Below are 19,045 nucleotides of genomic sequence, written 5' to 3'. Positions count from 1 at the left end.
GATTTGAGAGACATAATTGTCTTTTGTGATTTGACTCATGTAACTGGCTAATTGTCACTGTAATTGTTCTTATACATGATTGCCAATGAAGTGACTAACCCTGACCTGTGATGCAGTTTTTGCATGTCATCAATTTGCATTGATTGAGACATGGCTTGTAGACTGACAGGTGACAGTGGGTTTGTCCTGTCCTCTATCTCCACAGCCCTGGCCATGACCCCACCTCCACCCCCGCTCCCCTGAGGAACGGGGGTTCCCAGCTCACCGTGGGGACGCCCCACTCCCAGGCAGGATGCAGGGGTCCCAGCCCCCACATTGGGCGCAGAGGTGAGAGAACACACTCTGAGTACCCAACCACACCTCTCTACACCCTCTGGTAGTTTCCACTTAAGAGACTGACACAACGTATTTCAAATAGTATATCCCATTTAGCAGACACTTTTATCCACAACGACTTACAGTCATGCATACATGGGTGGTGCCGGGAATCGAACCAACTATCCTGGCATTGCAAGCACCATTTTCTACCAACTGAGCTACAGAGGACCACAATAGCATCAAATCAGACAGAAAGCTCAGACCTTTTTAACTCACGTACTTATCAGTGCTTTGAACATTGTGATTTCATAGTTTAAATACATGGGTTTATTGTCTTCCCCAGGTACTAAGAAGCAAGCCCCTGCCCCACCCAAACAGGCCAACCCCTTTGTAGCTAATGTCTCCACCCTTGGCCACAGTCCCGCGTCTAACAACCCCTACCCCCTCATCGCTCCACGACGCCACTCTGGTAAAGAAACCCCCATCCACGCCCCCAGCCACCCGCCCCCACAGCCCCCACAAGCCCCCCAGTCTCAGGGGGAGTCAGACCCCTCTCCGCCCCACACCCCCACACCCCCTAGCACCCCTCCTCATGATGGTCCAACCTCCACCCCCTTCACCCCTCTATCCTCCTTCCACTCTGGCTCCCTCCCTCGCCCCACCAGGCCGGCTCCTAAGCCACGCTCCCGACCTACAGTTCCCCCGCCGCGTCAGCCGCCCACCAATGACGACAACAACGGGACCTGCGGCTCCGCCTCCAAGGTCATCACCGGTAAAGTTACAGTCCATCCTTTCCCAATCCAAACTACTCATGACTATAACGGATATTAAACTGTCATGACACAAACTTACTTGGGTAAGCTCGTGGGCCAGTATACCTTACAACAGAGGACACGATCCAGCTCTCAATATGTGCTGTGTGAGTCATAGGTAATAGAGTCATAGCCCATATCCTATCAGAGATATGCTACATCGTGTGGTAAAAAAGGAAACACACTCTGGTGAGAAAGGACGACACAGTATAAAATGCACCCAGAGAAAGGAAGGACAGAGGGATGACTAAAAGAAGGATATAGTTTCAGTGTATTATTCCCCAATCGGCTCCTTCATTAGCTTCACATAATAATCAGAGCTGGAAACGAATCTCAACAGAGGAGTTTGTGGGTGGGGGTGTGTGTGGGTGGGTGGGAGTGGCAGTTTTCCTGGTAGGAACTCTCAAGGTTCCATGCAGAGCAGGAGGCTCCCTGGCTGACTCAGACACAGTATTGCAGTAGCACATACTGATGTATTGTTGGCCCTATTTCCACACACACACACACACACTTCCTGCACTAATGGAAATGTCCGTGTTTGCCAAACGTTCCATTATATGCTCAGAGTCCAAATCAGAAAAAAACTTTGCTATTCAACTATGTAGCCAGGAATTTGTCTCGGTGTACGATACTGTCTCTGGGCCTGTGCTAACAGCATTCATTTACTTTCAAATCATTTAAAATATTACATGACATTTCATAACACTTTTCACTACACATTAAGTGTGTGCCCTCAGGCCACTAATATTATATTATACTGCATGTTATCTATGCATTCTTTCTTTAGTCTGGAAGGACATTTTGAGAATCTTTTTTTTCAAGCTCTGGCTAAGTCTGTTTCAGACATAGTTACACAGCCCTGTACTTCCTACTGTATTAACACAGTTAACTGTCCAACTGCCAATGAAATCATATGCTGCTGACAATGCTAGCTAATCGAGCATTGTGTGATTTCATCAGGACTCTCACAGAGAGAGAAATGTAACAGTGAAAGGTGTTTGTTCACTTGGATTCTGGTCTCACTGCCTTTAGTATTGCCTCACGCACACCTTACACTGTAATTGTGGTGATTTAATTTAAAATGCATGATGGGTAAATATTGGAATATTGCAGATGTGTGAGCTGCCGCCCTGCCTGTGAGCTGAGATTGAGAGGCAGGTAATGGTAAGGATATGATTGGCTGACGCTCTGATTTGCAGCCCCTTGCTCTCCGTGTGTGTGCGTACGTGCTCGTGTGTTAGTCTGCGTGTGTGTGTGTGTGTGTGTGTGTGTGTGTGTGTGTGTGTGTGTGTGTGTGTGTGTGTGTGTGTGTGTGTGTGGTTGAGCCCAATGCATTAACCCTGCCTGCCAATAGTAAATAACATACATGTGATTCCCACCCCGTTGTGCTGTGGTTGAAGGCTACTTACACCTACCCTTGTTAACTAACCACTCTTAACACCCCTGGGATAGTCCAAGAGATGGTCCAGTCTGATACCGATGGTCCAGTCGGTACTCTACTTCCTATTTCTTATCTAAGTCAAATAATAGAAGGCCTGGACATTAAGTTTAGAATGAATCTGCATAAAAGCAAAGAGTTGTGGGATATTTGAACATTTATGTCCAGACCATCTAAATGACTGGATTTAGTTTAATTTCTTTGAAGCACTCTAGAACCTAGGTGATGCACTTCTAGCATTTCAGAGTAACACACCAACAATACTCTCCAAGCCACTCTGTTATTGAAATCACATTTCCCACATCGGAAATTGTACGAACTGTGACTAGAACGTGGCATTCAACTTCCCTGTCATAGTCAAATGCATTTCCTTTTTTATTATATATATATATTTTTACAATATGACAAATCCTTGGTGTCTTTTCTCCAGTATGCAAAAGTGGCATTCAACTTCCCTGTCATAGTCAAATGCATTTCCTTTTTTATTATATATATATATTTTTACAATATGACAAATCTTTGGTGTCTTTTCTGCAGTATGCAGAGATTGTGTGCTTTCCTTAGGTTTGATGTGTCTGATGTGGATATGGTCTGTTCGGTGATGCGTGTGCCTCTGTTCTGTAGAGCTTCTTGTTGCAGGCTGATAGTGGTGTACTACAGGGTTAAGGTCAAATGCATCAATTCAGGAAGTGACCTGAAATCGAAAAATCCTAATTGAAAACGATAAATTGCACTTCTCAATTCTTGAACTGGCATTTTAATTTATATCCCGAATTGGCTAATAAATACCACTTCTCAAACTGAAATTTTCATTTATCCCCTGAATTGGTTAATAAATAGCACTTCTCAATTCTTGAACTGGAATTTAAATTTATCCCCTGAATTGCCTGAATTAAAATGGAATTAATCCTAACCCTAGTAGGCTGTGTTTTGCCTGATTGATCACTTACCTGTCAATCTAAATGTCTTCTGTAGATGCCAGCCTGAACTTGAAGGGGATTGGCCGAGCCCTTATCCCTGAAATTACGGTGGACATACAAGGGGAGAGCTCTGCTGGTCATGAGCCCGCCCCCTCTCCAACCCCACCCTCGGACCCTGAGATCCAATCAGAGAGCACCAGTCTGTGAAAGCGGGAGGGATCACTCCAACTGACATCACCCCAAAAAAACATTCTGCCCCAATTGGCCAATATGCTAGCCATTCATCCAATCGCCGTAGTCAGAGTCAGCTCTGAGCCTCTACAGACTGGACCATACAAACTCCCTGTGCTCCATCAATCCAGTGAGCAATAATGTCTGCAACAAACAACCCCTAGCTAACATTACTCTCTACAACAATACAGGGACTAGACAACCTTCTCTTACTCCGTAATCCAAACTCAACACTGTTGGCACCCACCACCCTCAACACCAACACCCTTCCATCCATATCCATAAGCCATCAACCCTGAACAGTATTGGAACTGCACCACAGGATCACCACATGTTCATTGAACCTTCAACCTGCTAAACATGATAGGAGGTTGGCCTGCAGCTAGAGATGCCACTGTAGCCTTCTATTGAATAACACAAGCGCAACATATTTTCCATTTATCTTTTACAATAAATACAGTCTTACAAAGCAAAAAGGTTGTGAACACACATTCAGTAGAAACACACACAGACAGACAGGACCCCTAGGTTTAACAGGAGTTGTTCAATTTGATAAACTCTTTGGTTAGTGTCAGTTGATCTCAAAAAGTATTTGTATAGTTAGACAACCTTACATTTAAAAATATTAAATGATACCTCTATCAAAAACCTGAAGCTCTCAGAAAAAAAAATGCTTCTCAAAACAACCTAGGTAGCATTTGTGTTAAAAAAAGGTGACCCATTTTTCCCGTGTCCAAGGGCATTGAAATATTTGATATTGATTTATACACTTTGTTCTGTTGGAATTTAGAATTCCCAAATCAAAGCTTTTGATTAAACGCCACATATAAAACCACTGAACTCCAATGCTGGTGAAGCTGTAATGTTATGACCCAGTACCTGGAAGCATCTGATGCAAATCTGAATATACTGTTTCATCATTGATCTTTGGATCCATTGTAGAATGTTGACATTGAATTGGAGGTGGGGTGGGAGGCTAAGCTTGTAAACCTAAAAGCTCAGAACTAGTATTTTTGTATTATGTAACTTTCTTCCCTGTGGTGCATTGTATGGTGGTTGAAGGAATGTTTTTTGAATGGAAATTGCTCATTTGTATGTCCTCAATGCATTACCTAAGATTGTCTACAAAACTGCAATTTTGCCCCATTTGAGAACTTTCTTTAATGGTTTTTAATGGGCCAAATAATAGAAATGTAATACAGAAAGTGCTATTGATGAGCAAATATACATGGTGAGCCCAAAGAATCCTATAAATTGCCATACTTGATTTGATGAGAATCTCTCATGGACCAAAGATGCCAGTTGATTAATAAGTACGTTTGGTGAGTGTGCTGCTTTGTGTTTCTAATATAAATGTTTTAATAAATAGTTGCCAAGGACCAAATAAGTACCAGTGAGGAGTGCAATTTAAGTAACTGTTTCGTTTCATACTGTGCCTTCTCCACCCCCAATATTCACCCTGTTTCATCTGTTGTTGTTTTTAACCTGTCTTACCTCAATATACTATAGGACCGTGTTTTATTCAACCCCAATCAAACCATGTGATACATTGTTATTGAACAGAGCTGAATTCAAACAGTCACCCCTGCCAAAAATGTGTATACCAATCACAGATTTCCCCTTTAAAAGAAAAGGGATGGATTGGACATTCCCTGCCACAGCTTTTTTATTTGAGAAATGATTTGATTTAATTTAGCTCAGGAAATGGACAAGCAACAACCCAACAGAACAATATCCCAGATTACTATTCAAATTAAGGATATTATGTTGACAATCTTTAGTGGGTAACCTGGCTTCTCACTCTGCTTTTGATTATTGCACGTTTTGAATGTGATTTGCGTTGCTTTTTTTCTGCCCATGTCTTTTCAACCTGAAAATGAACAAAGATTTTCAATAATGAGTGAATGGATCCTCCACTGTTTGTTCATATTAAAGGAAAATAGTTTTGGGTATTATTACTCCAAATAAACAAAACATGAATTAAAACAGTAATATTCCGTGTTTATTCATGTCAGCTGAATACTGAATTTATACTGTATATTCTAATCTAATGTATACTATTAGTAAGAACTATAATACATGTAGCATATTGAGAGGCATCATGCCCATTTAAACACTGCCAATCAAAACTATACATTGCTGCCATATAGTAAAGATACAAATTGGCTGAAAGGAACTGGCATAAATAGAAAAATATACCTGTTTCATCTGAGGTCAAAAATGTTAACAGCTGTGCCATATAGGTTACAAAATAAATGGGAGGAGATTTTTGATGTACCAATTCCATGGCATAGGATTTATGAACTGATACAAAATACTACTTGATTCAATACTTAGTTTTCAATTTAAATTATTATATAAAATTCTTGCCACCAACAGATTGTTGTATGCCCCATATATATATATGGCAATCTCAGCTCTGTAGATTTTTCTGTGAAGAGACAGAATCACTAGATCATTTATTCTGGTATTGCCCCTATGTAGCTTGTTTCTGGTCACAGGTTCAGGAATGGTAAAAAAAAAAAATCACAACATTCAAATTAACCTTACAAATAGCAGTGTTGGGCAATTTGGAAAGCCATAGCCAGTCAATAAATAATATAATACTCATAGGAAAGATTTTCATCTTTAGCTCACAATCTGTGCATAATATACGATTAGAAAGATTCAAAAATGTGGAGAAAAAAAATCACAGCACAATTGAAAAATATATGGCACATGGAAACCAAATGAGGGTGGTCTATGGTGATAGGTGGGATGGGCTGAGAGTGGTTGAGGGTTGGGATTAAAGAGTTTGTTTGGTAATGTATTATTGTTATGTGACTGCTTTATATTAAAGTACCATGTATGTGTATGTAGCAAAAAAAGCTGTAAAAAAAAAAGATATTTGTCCTCTGAAGGGGGGGGGTTAAAAAAAACAACTATACATTGCTATTATACAATAATAAATAACAGCCTTTGCTGTGACACTTCAGTAGCACTCCTATGATGCTGCAGCAATGGCCAAGCACCACCTGTCCCTGCCAATGTCTTTGGTTGTTGAGAATTCCTCACTAGGCCCAGTAGCCAATGATAAAGACGGCGATGGAGAGGCAGATGATGAGGTTGGCGTCGACCACGTGGCTAAGGCATGGGTCCTCTTCCAGAGAGCTAGCGGGGTCGAGAAGAAGAGGGGGCTGTGGGGCGCTGTCACCCTCCTTTTGCCGCTCCATCCCACACAGCCAGTAGAGGGCGCCTTCAGCCTGGACTGGCTCCTCACACTGGCTTCTGAGGAGACTGGGGAGAGAGAAGTATGGGTATATGCGTATGAGCAGTGTTTGATTTGGACTGGAACACACCAGTACTGGCGCCTCAGTTTTGAGTACCAGCATCTTATAGAATATTGCTGGCTTAAAAATATTCCTGCACCTAAATATAAACAGTACTGGCACCCAAAATGAGTGCTGGCACCTATTTCAGTCCACTTCAAGCACTGGGATTGTGAGTATTGTATGAATCATGGTCCTTAGTATTGTTGAAGCAACTTACCAGTATTAACCTACTGCTACCTAAAAAGGGACAACACTGCCCACATTTCCTCTGAAGGTGTGTCTCTCCGTTAGAAGACAGAGAGCAGGAGAAGGTTATCTCCTGCTCTGCACTCCTTGGTCTCTGTAGCACTAGTCACAGTCTCTACTGTCTCTAAAGCTCCACTGCTCTTCTCCACCTTATCAAATCTGGTGAACCAGGTGAGGTGGCTGATCTGTTCCGTAGCAGCAACAACACAAACACAGCAACGGTTAGTGATAGGCCAACAGTAACAGGCCATATCGTGCTCACATTTAGAACTGTCTCCTATCTCAAGTTTATATTTGATTTAGACAGTACTGTAGATGCAAATTCTTAATTTATCACAGTGTCGTTGAAATCAATAGGTTGATTTGTTCAAATACACAATTGCCTTCACAATCACAATCAAGATACTGTATTTGAGCTCTGGTTTAGTAGCACTCCCCAGCCTCCCCTCACCTGCTGTGGGCTGGGTTTCTCCGTGGCCAGGCTGACCCCCACCACCACCACCAGGGTGAGCAGAGACAGCATGGTGGAGAAGTAGAGGTAGTGGACATGTTTCACCACATCAGGCCTGCTGTCCTCCTGGTAACACAGTGGTGAGGGATAGATAAAGTCTAGGACCATCCTCACACCGCCCACCAGTAGGCCCAGGAACAGGCCCCAGAAAGCCCCCTGCAGAACACATTTCATCTCAACATCATCTTTCAATACATCTGATTGGTACTGCAATCTGACTTTTACTGCAATCTGATTGCAAATTGAGTAGCATTTCATTCCTGTAGGTGAAAAACCAAGTACAGCCTATTTTCAGATGCAAACACTTACCTTCACTACAGACACCTTCACTACACACACCTTCACTACACACACCTTCACTACACACACCTTTACTACACACACCTTTACTACACACACCTTTACTACACACACCTTTACTACACACACCTTTACTACACACACCTTCACTACACACACCTTCACTACACACACAGTACCAAATGTTTGGACACACCTACTCATTCCAGGGTGTTTTTTTCTTTGTACTATTTTCTACATTGTAGAATAATAGTGAAGACATCAAAACTATGAAATAACACATTGAATCGTGTAGTAACCAAAAAAGTGTTAAACAAGTCAAAATATATTTGAGATTCTTCACATGACAGCTTTGCACACTCTTGGCATTCTCTCAATCAGCTTCATGAGGTAGTCACCTGGAATGCATTTCAATTAACAGGTGTGCCTTGTTAAGTTAATTTGTGGAATTTCTTTCCTTAATGCATTTGAGCCAATCAGTTGTGTTGTGACCAGGTCGGGATGGTATACAGAAGACAGCCCTATTTGGTAAAAGACCAAGTCCATATTATGGCAAGAACAGCTCAAATAAGCAAAGAGAAACGACAGTCCATCATTACTTTAAGACATGAAGGTCAGTCAATACGGAACTGTGCAGTCGCAAAAATCATCAAGCTCTAAGATGAAACTGGCTCTCATGAGGACCGACACAGGAATGGAAGACCCAGAGTTACCTCTGCTGCAGAGGATAAGTTCATTAGTTACCAGCCTCAGAAATTGCAGCCCAAATAAATGCTTCACAGAGTTCAAATAACAAACAGATCTCAACATCAACTGTTCAGAGGAGACTGTGAGAATCAGGCCTTCATGGTCGAATTGCTGCAAAGAAACCCCTACTAAAGTACACCAATAATAAGAAGAGACTTGCTTGGGCCAAGAAACACAAGCAATTGACATTCGACCCATGGAAATGTGTCCTTTGGTTTGAGTCCAAATGTTAGATTTTTGGTTCCAACTGCAGTGTCTTTGTGAGAGGCAGATTAGCTGAACGGATGCTCTCCACATGTGTGGTTCCCATTGTGAAGCATGGAGGAGGAGGTGTGATGATGTGGGGGTGCTTTGCTGGTGACACTGTCAGTGATTTACTTACAATTCAAGGCACACTTAACCAGAATGGCTACCACAGCATTCTGCAGCGATACGCCATCCCATCTGGTTTGTGCTTAGTGGGACAATCATTTGTTTTTCAACATGACAATGACCCAACACACCTCCAGGCTGTGTAAAGGCTATTTGGCCAAGAAGGAGAGTGATGAAGTGCTGCATTAGATGACCTGGCCTCCACAATCACCCGACCTCAACCCAATTGATATGGTTTGGGAAGATTTGGACCCAAGCAGCCAACAAGTGCTCAGCATATAAAAACACTTTTTTGGTTACTACATGATTCCGTATGTGTTATTTCATAGTTTTGATGTCTTCACTATTATTCTACAATGTAGAAATAAAGAAAAACCCTTGAATGAGTAGCTGTGTCCAAACTTTTGACTGGTACTGTACCTTCACTACAGACATTTTCACAACACACACCTTCACTACAGACACCTTCCCTACAGACACTTTCACTACAAACAATTTCACTACACACACCTACATACCTTCACTACACGTACCTTCACCACAGACATCTTCACTGCACATACCTTCACTACACACATTTTCACTACACAAAACTTCACTACAGACAGCTTCACTACACATACCTTCTCTACACATACTTTCACTATACATACTTTCACTACAAATAATTTCACTACACACACCTTCACAACACAACATTTCACTACACACACACCTTCACTACACATACCATCACTGCACATACTTTCACTACATATACTTTCACTACACAAATTTTCATCACACTTTCACTACACATACCTTCATTACACTTACCATCACTACACATACTTTCACTGCACATACTTTCACTACATATACCTTCACTACACATACTTTCACTGCACATACTTTTACTACAAAGATCTTCACTACACACATTTTCACCACAGACACCTTCACTATAAATCTTCACTATAGATAATTTCACTACAGACACCTTCACTACACTACAGACACCTTCACTACAGACACCTTCACTATAGATAATTTCACTTCAGACACCTTCACTACAGACACTTTCACTACCTCACATACTGTACTCTGTATTTACACATTCTACCTCTCTCTCTCTCTCTCTCTTCCCGGTCTCTCTCGCTCTCTCTCCCCAACACACACACAAGCACACCTTCTCATTGGTCCTCTTCCAGAAGCATCCAGTCAGGAAGACGATGGAAACAGGAGGCTGGAGGTAGGTACTGATGGACTGGATGTAGATAAACAGCTGTCCTCCCTGTCTGGCCTGGACCACAGGGATCCACAGCACTGACACCACCACCAGAACCAGCACAAACATCCTGAGGAGGATAGTGTATGTGTACCTTCCCATGAGTATGTGTATGCATGAGTATGAGTGTATGTGTACCTTCCCACGAGCATGAGTTCCCACTCGGTTGCGCGGGGCCGGACATGCCTCCACAGGTCCATGGTGAAGATGGTGCTGGAGCTGTTGAAGATGGAGGTGAGGGAGGACATGAGAGCAGCAATCATCACCACCATCATCAGACCACGCAGACCTGGAGAGCAAGAGAGAGACAGGAGTATGGAGAGTACACAGAGAGAGACAGGAGTATGGAGAGTACACAGAGAGACAGGAGTATGGAGAGTACACAGAGAGAGAGAGACAGGAGTATGGAGAGTACACAGAGAGAGAGAGAGAGAGAGAGAGGAGTATGGAGAGTACACAGAGAGAGAGAGACAGGAGTATGGAGAGTACACAGAGAGAGAGAGACAGGAGTATGGAGAGTACACAGAGAGAGAGAGACAGGAGTATGGAGAGTACACAGAGAGAGAGAGACAGGAGTATGGAGAGTACACAGAGAGAGAGAGACAGGAGTATGGAGAGTACACAGAGAGAGAGAGACAGGAGTATGGAGAGTACACAGAGAGAGAGACAGGAGTATGGAGAGTACACAGAGAGAGAGACAGGAGTATGGAGAGTACACACAGAGAGAGACAGGAGTATGGAGAGTACACAGAGAGAGAGACGGGAGTATGGAGAGTACACAGAGAGAGAGAGACAGGAGTATGGAGAGTACACAGAGAGAGAGAGACAGGAGTATGGAGAGTACACAGAGAGAGAGACAGGAGTATGGAGAGTACACAGAGAGAGAGACAGGAGTATGGAGAGTACACACAGAGAGAGACAGGAGTATGGAGAGTACACAGAGAGAGAGAGACAGGAGTATGGAGAGTACACAGAGAGAGAGAGACAGGAGTATGGAGAGTACACAGAGAGAGAGAGACAGGAGTATGGAGAGTACACAGAGAGAGAGACAGGAGTATGGAGAGTACACAGAGAGAGAGACAGGAGTATGGAGAGTACACACAGAGAGAGACAGGAGTATGGAGAGTACACAGAGAGAGAGACGGGAGTATGGAGAGTACACAGAGAGAGAGAGACAGGAGTATGGAGAGTACACAGAGAGAGAGACAGGAGTATGGAGAGTACACACAGAGAGAGACAGGAGTATGGAGAGTACACAGAGAGAGAGACAGGAGTATGGAGAGTACACAGAGAGAGAGACAGGAGTATGGAGAGTACACAGAGAGAGAGAGAGACAGGAGTATGGAGAGTACACAGAGAGAGAGACAGGAGTATGGAGAGTACACACAGAGAGAGACAGGAGTATGGAGGTTACACAGAGAGAGAGACAGGAGTATGGAGAGTACACAGAGAGAGAGACAGGAGTATGGAGAGTACACAGAGAGAGAGAGAGAGACAGGAGTATGGAGAGTACACAGAGAGATAGACAGGAGTATGGAGAGTACACAGAGAGAGAGACAGGAGTATGGAGAGTACACAGAGAGAGAGACAAGAGTATGTAGAGTACACAGAGAGAGAGACAGGAGTATGTAGAGTACACAGAGAGAGAGACAAGAGTATGAAGAGTACACACAGAGCGAGAGAGAGAGAGAGAGGGAGAGGAGTATGGCGAGTACACATAGGGAGAGAGACAATGCACAATTGGCCAGCGTCGTTAGGGGAGGGTTTGGGTGGGGGGGGTTTTACTTAGTTAATCGCGCTCTAGCGACTCCTTGTGACGGGCCGGGCGCCTGCAGGCTGACCTCGGTCTTCAGTTGAACAGTATTTCCTCCTACACATTGGTGCGGCTGGCTTCTGGGTTAAGCTGGCAGGTGTTAAGGAGCGTGGTTTGGCGGGTCATGTTTAGGAGGACACATGACTCGACCGTCGCCTCTCCGGAGCTCCAAGGGGAGCTGCAGCGATGAGACAAGATCGTAATTGGATAAGATGAAAAGGGGGATAAAATACAAAAAACTAAGAACCAGGTCTAGAGAGTGAAAGAAACGCACAGCAGGTTGTGGTAAACCGTGGGGTGTTGGGTTGAGCGTGTAGAGATTGACACAGAGACAGGGAGGCTTTAGTCCGCAAAAACAACTTTACTTAGACAGAAATTAAATATAACAAAGAAAATCACTTAGGTTTGGCTCAGTCCTTCTTCTTCTCTACTTTTGCTTGGTGGCGGTCTCTCCCCGTTCTCTCCCGCGGTGTGCCACCGTGCTCCTTTTATTTGGCCTCCACGGCTGGTTGGCACTTTCCTCTAATTACCTCCACTTAGAGCTGTCCGTGTCGGGGTGCCCAGCTCCCGTATTCCCAGCAGAGGGAGCCAACGTCGCCTCCCGTACCTCCCCTCTATTACCATCCCCCGGGGTAGACCTCCTGGGATACCACAAGATGTTTGTGTGTACAGGAAGTGAGAAAGACAGATAGAAAGAGATATACAAAATGTTACAGAGAGACGAAGACTTCCTCACCTGAGGGCAGTAGCTTCTTGACCAGTTTGGCGTAGGCGATGTCTGAACAGCCCACTGGGTTCCCACACACCTCAGTACACACCTCAGGGTCACCACACGCCACCTCGTCTAGACGCAACAACAACAACGCTGCTGTAAATATACTATCTCTCCTTTGTTTGATAGTGGTATCAGCGGGTTTTACCTAGGTACAGTATCCTCTCTAGAGTTACTACCAAAGCGTTGCACTTAGGACATTGTACCTGGGTAGAGTATTCTGCTGATCATGCCGGGCAGGACCATCATGAAGAAGGGCAGGATCTTGAGGTAGGCAGCCAGCAGGGAGCCTCCTTTAGCATGGAGCAGGTTCTTAGCAGCCAGGGAGCGCTGCACTATCACCTGGATACAACACAACACAGAATCAATGACTGGAACTGTTGACAGAGCAGCTGAATGTGCCTCCCAAGTGTATAGAGCACTTAAACAATCCATTTGTTTTATTATGAAGGTGTATCAAAACTCTCCTGCCAGTGATGCAACAATGCCAATATGGTGATTTACAGTTCGTTAGATGGTGTTCTAAAGCATAGTGTTTCCATTCCCCTTTAAGGTGTATCAATTCTGATACCTCAGATCTTGTCCTCTTGCCCATCTAGTGACTGTCCCTGAGCAGTGTCACTGTTACCTGGTCTGAGCACCAGTACCACATGGAGGGTATGGACATGCCCAGGAGGATGCCCGGTCAGGGCAGGTCAGAGGTCACGGGGTCACGGAACAGGTGGAAGGCGTCGTCCCGGGGGATGCCACATGTGGTGTTGGGGTCGCGGACCGAGGGGATGGCCGTAGCATACCCCTCTAGGAGGGCGTTCCAGCCCCCCACCTCAGCGAAACCTCCACAGGAGTAGGACAGAGTTAGACAGTTAGGCAAACGGTACTGCACTGCCCTGTACTGTACTGTACTGTACTGCCCTGCCCTGTACTGTACTGCACTGCCCTGTACTGCACTGCCCTGTACTGCCCTGTACTGTACTGCACTGCCCTGTACTGTACTGTACTGTACTGCCCTGTACTGTACTGCCCTGTACTGCACTGCCCTGTACTGTACTGTACTGTACTGCCCTGCACTGCACCACCCTGTACTGTACTGTACTGCCCTGTACTGTACCATACAGAGTGTAAACTATACAGAGAGTGAAAAACATGAAAATCTATAACTGACGAAATCTAAAATCTTGTTGGAAAGTTTTTCTGATTAAAGACAAAGTATTTATCTTTGAATCATACACTGACTATACAAAACATTACGAACACCTGCTCTTTCCATGACATAGTCTGACCAGGTGAAAGCTATGATCCCTTATTGATGGCACTTATTGATGGCACTTAAATCCACTTCAATCAGTGTAGATGGTTGTAGGTGTCAGGCGCACTGGTTTGTGCCAAGAACTGCGACGCTGCTGGGTTTTTCTCGCTCAACAGTTTCCCGTGTGTATCAAGAATGGTCCACCAGCCAAAGGACATCCAGACAACTTGACACAACTGTGGGAAGCATTGGAGTCAACATGGGCCAGCATCGCTGTGGAATGCTTCCAACACCTTGTAGAGTCCATGCCCCAACGAATTGAGGCTGTTCTGAGGCAACTCAATATTAGGAAGGTGTTCCTAATGTTTGGTATACTTAGTGTATACAGTAGCCACCGATCAACACAGCACCAAAGCAGAACCGGTATTGACCACTGTAAGAGTAGGAGACTTACTGAAGCCCATGAGGGTGAGTGCTCCTATCAACATGATGCCAGTCTGGGCAGCGTCTGTGTAGATGACTGCAGCCAGACCACCTGAAACAACACAGCACAACACTGAACCAGTACTGGACATACATACTCTGTCACAGACAAACAAAGTATTTTCCATAGACCTAATACTTTGATACTTCAATTAGGGTCGTTTGATTGTTGTATACCGATATCTTTGTGAAGATGTAAATGAATAAATACAAAATAGCTATGAATAATTGTATTCTCTTCCCCCCGAATCACTTCTGCAAGTATTCAGGCATGGTAGTCACCTGCATGTTAAAGGGATACAGACAGAACATTAATGATTGAACAAGTTATCTCAGTACACAGAGAGGAAAGTGTTGTGTCTCAGTACACAGAGAGGGAAGTGTTGTGTCTCAGTACACAGAGAGGTAAGTGTTGTGTCTCAGTACACAGAGAGGAAAGTGTTGTGTCTCAGTACACAGAGAGGAAAGTGTTGTGTCTCAGTACACAGAGAGTTAAGTGTTGTGTCTCAGTACACAGAGAGGGAAGTGTTGTGTCTCAGTACACAGAGAGGAAAGTGTTGTGTCTCAGTACACAGAGAGGAAAGTGTTGTGTCTCAGTACACAGAGAGGGAAGTGTTGTGTCTCAGTACACAGAGAGGGAAGTGTTGTGTCTCAGTACACAGAGAGGGAAGTGTTGTGTCTCAGTACACAGAGAGGGAAGTGTTGTGTCTCAGTACACAGAGAGGAAAGTGAGGCACCAATCTGGTGTAATAAGTAATATAGGCACAATACTTTTTGGGGATATTCAAGAAAAACTCCTCGCCTGTAATGAAGTATTTGAGCGCTGAAATGCTTGGCTTGATGTTGCATAGAATTTCAGTAGGCCTACTTGTGGGTTTGTGATATTTCAGTAGTACAGAGAGTGGACTGTATTACAGACAGGTGTGTGTTGACCTCTCACCCCAGAAGCGATATAGATGGGCAGGAAAAGCCAACCCAAGAACAGCACCATCAGCATCCCCTGCCAACCAGAGACATCGATACTTGTAAGTGATTTATGCAAAACTTAGTATAAAAAAGTTATATTTTGAAGTTTGCATTAAACCATATGCCTTATCAAAATCATGTACAGATGTAGGGTCTTAATTAATCCTGTAGCAACAGGAAATGTGAATTATTGTATGGATTGTAATTAATGAACATTTATGTTGGGGTTGATACATTTTCGTGATGGAAAAATCAAGTCTGAAATTTCAAAGTGGAAATTACAAACTTCAGAAGCCTGCATTGCAGGAACGTTCTCCTGCAACAGGGTGAGCAAATTAAGATCCCACATCTGTAATAGAGATCCACACTTTTTATGCCCAGTTTATAATGAATTATAATGTCCAAATGTATAGTCTTACTCATATGCCACAGCACTGATGCCCGCTGCCGCTCCTGAGCCTGCCAGGCCCATGAAGTGGCCGCTACCCACATTACTGGCAAACAGAGAGGTGCCCACCTGCAGAGAGAGAGTGTAAGAGAGATAAAGAGAGAGAGAATGAGTGAGTGACAATACAACTATGTCTGACTTTAAGCCAACCCCATTGTAAAGTATTCATATTTCTCCATATAAAATCTCAGTTTCACCCCAATAACATTACAAGGACTGCTTTGTTTCACCATCTGGTTTGGTCCTGGACTATTCAGAAAAAGAGGAATAAATCAACAATGGTTCCTCTTGGCATCGAACATCTGGAATCCATTCAACATACTGCGTGGATGTCATTTGTGTGTAGTTTCCATAGCAACATCTCTGTTTCTTTTCACTCACTGGTCACCAGGACATGCTCTTTCCTGCGAGGAAGTATCCATCCACCGTGCTCCGCTTGGTTTTCCACATGGACTGGAAGGGAAGGACTGACTGTTACACGGATTCTCTATTCAGACTTCAATGTGTGCTGAAGGAGTGTGCTGAAGTAGTGTACTGAAGGAGCGTGCTGAATTAGTGTGCTGAAGGAGTGTGCTGAATTAGTGAGCTGAAGGAGTGTGCTGAAGGAGTGTGCTGAATTAGTGTACTGAAGGAGTGTGTTGAATTAGTGTGCTGAAGGAGTGTGCTGAAGGAGTGTGCTGAATTAGTGTACTGAAGGAGTGTGTTGAATTAGTGTGCTGAATTAGTGTGCTGAATTAGTGTACTGAAGGAGTGTGCTGAAGGAGTGTGTTCGAGGAGTGTGTTGAACTAGTGTGCTGAAGGAGTGTGCTGAAGGAGTGTGCTGAATTAGTGTGCTGAATTAGTGTGCTGAAGGAGTGTGTTGAACTAGTGTGCTGAAGGAGTGTGCTGAATTAGTGTGCTGAATTAGTGTGTTGAATTAGTGTGCTGAAGGAGTGTGTTGAATTAGTGTGCTGAAGGAGTGTGTTGAATTAGTGTGCTGAAGGAGTGTGCTGAATTAGTGTGCTGAAGGAGTGTACTGAATTAGTGTGCTGAAGGAGTGTGCTGAATTAGTGTGTTGAATTAGTGTGCTGAAGGAGTGTACTGAATTAGTGTGCTGATGGAGTGTGCTGAATTAGTGTGTTGAATTAGTGTGCTGAAGGAGTGTGTTGAATTAGTGTGCTGAAGGAGTGTGTTGAATTAGTGTGCTGAAGGAGTGTGCTGAATTAGTGTGCTGAAGGAGTGTGCTGAATTAGTGTGCTGAAGGAGTGTGCTGAATTAATGTGCTGAAGGAGTGTGCTGAAGTAGTGTTTTGAAGGAGTGTGCTGAAGTAGTGTTTTGAAGGAGTGTGTTGAATTAGTGTGCTGAAGGAGTGTGCTGAATTAATGTGCTGAATTAGTGTGCTGAAGTAGTGTGCTGAAGGAGTGTGCTGAAGTAGTGTACTGAAGGAGTGTGCTGAAGGAGTAAAGGAGAGTGCTGAAGAAGAACAACTCTACTTTGAGATTCAGATGGAAGAATATACTGTAGAGCAACAACCAAACAAATCCCATTAGAGCACATGACATGTTTCAGTCAATCTCACCAGAGCTACTGATGTGTCAGGAATAAATCAAATCATTTAGAAATGGAATCCTATTCCCTATATAGTGCACTACTTTTGGCCAGCTACATAGGAATAGGGTTCCATTTCGGATGCTGTTAGGGTGCCATTTCCCAAGTTTGGTCCTACTTACCCAGAGGCCCACAGCCAGTACAAGGAGGAAGTAGACAACGAGCACCACAATGTCTACAGTGACCAGGGTGGGTACACCTAAACCTGGGGATTGGGAGGTGGGCACGCTGGTCCCCTGGGTGGTAGCCATACTTGGGTCAAAGGTCACTGAAATTCTCAGGGAGTGATTGTGTCTCCTGCTGGTGAGGGAAATGTAGTCATTGTTGATTGTAATCACAACAGACCCTCCAAACACTCCATTCACTAGATTAAGTTCACTTTATTGGTCAATTGCACACAAGGTCCAACCAAAATTTTACTTCCTCTTTCAACCCAACCCATCTGAAAGACACACATACATACACAAACATACAGTGCATTCGGAAAGTATTCAGACCCCTTCACCTTTTCCACATTTTGTTACATTACAGCCTTATTCTAAAATGGATTAAATAAAAAAACATATCATCAATCTACACAAAATACCCAATTGAAGCGAAAAACAGGTTTTTAGAAATGTTGGCAAATGAATTAAAAATTAAAAACAGAATTACCTTATTTACATTAGTATTCAGACCCTTTGCTATGAGACTCGAAATTGAGCTCAGGCGCATCCTGTTTCCATTGATCATCTTTGAGATGTTTCTACAACTTGATTGGAGTACACCTGTGGTCAATTCAATTGATTGGACATGATTTGGAAAGGCACACACCTGTCTATATAAGGTCCCACAGTTGACATTGCATGTTAGAGCAAAAACCAAGCCACGAGGTTGAATTAATTGTCCGTAGAGCTCCCAGACAGGATTGTGTCGAGGCACAGATCTGGGGAAGGGTACTAAAAGATTTCTGCAGCACTGAATGTTCCCAAGAACACAGTAGCCTCCATCATTCTTAAATGGAAGAAGTTTGTAACCACCAAGACTCTTCCTAGAGCTAGCTGCCCTGCCAAACTGAACAATCGGGGTAGAAGGGCCTTGGTCAGGTGACCAAGAATCATAGCTTTCACCTGGATTCACCAAAAAGGACAACCATCTCTGCAGCACTCCACCAATCAGACCTTTATGGTAGAGTGGCCAAACGGAAGCCACTCTTCAGTAAAAGGCACATGACAGCCCACTTAGAGTTTGCCAAAAGGCATCTGAAGGACTCTCAGA

At 43.8% G+C, this 19,045-nt stretch overlaps 1 protein-coding gene and 1 pseudogene across 5 annotated transcripts in view; one reads left to right on the top strand and one right to left on the bottom strand.

The window, feature by feature from the left end:
- The window catches only part of LOC106606653 (rho GTPase-activating protein 17), a 61,073-nt gene extending 55,368 nt beyond the window's left edge, over window positions 1-5,705 (top strand). For 3 of the 5 annotated variants that reach the window (XM_045719980.1, XM_045719983.1, XM_045719979.1), the window contains 3 exons: window positions 206-327; window positions 662-1,090; window positions 3,544-5,705. In XM_045719980.1, coding sequence (XP_045575936.1) covers window positions 206-327; window positions 662-1,090; window positions 3,544-3,695 — 703 coding nt within the window. In that variant the 3' untranslated portion in view covers window positions 3,696-5,705. Of the gene's footprint in view, window positions 1-205; window positions 328-661; window positions 1,091-2,243; window positions 2,295-3,543 lie in introns of all 5 variants that reach the window. The other 2 variants (XM_045719982.1, XM_045719981.1) reach the window with 2 other exon arrangements.
- Window positions 5,706-7,262: 1,557 nt separating this feature from the next.
- On the bottom strand, window positions 7,263-18,054 carry LOC106606652 (sodium/myo-inositol cotransporter 2-like; annotated as a pseudogene).
- Between the last annotated feature and the right edge of the window lie 991 nt (window positions 18,055-19,045).

The sequence above is a fragment of the Salmo salar genome, chromosome ssa06, assembly GCF_905237065.1.
Source record: "Salmo salar chromosome ssa06, Ssal_v3.1, whole genome shotgun sequence".
Classification (NCBI taxonomy): Eukaryota; Metazoa; Chordata; class Actinopteri; order Salmoniformes; family Salmonidae; genus Salmo; species Salmo salar.
The sequence above is the reverse complement of the archived record's forward strand: the minus strand, read 5'-3'. Positions and strand labels throughout refer to the sequence as shown.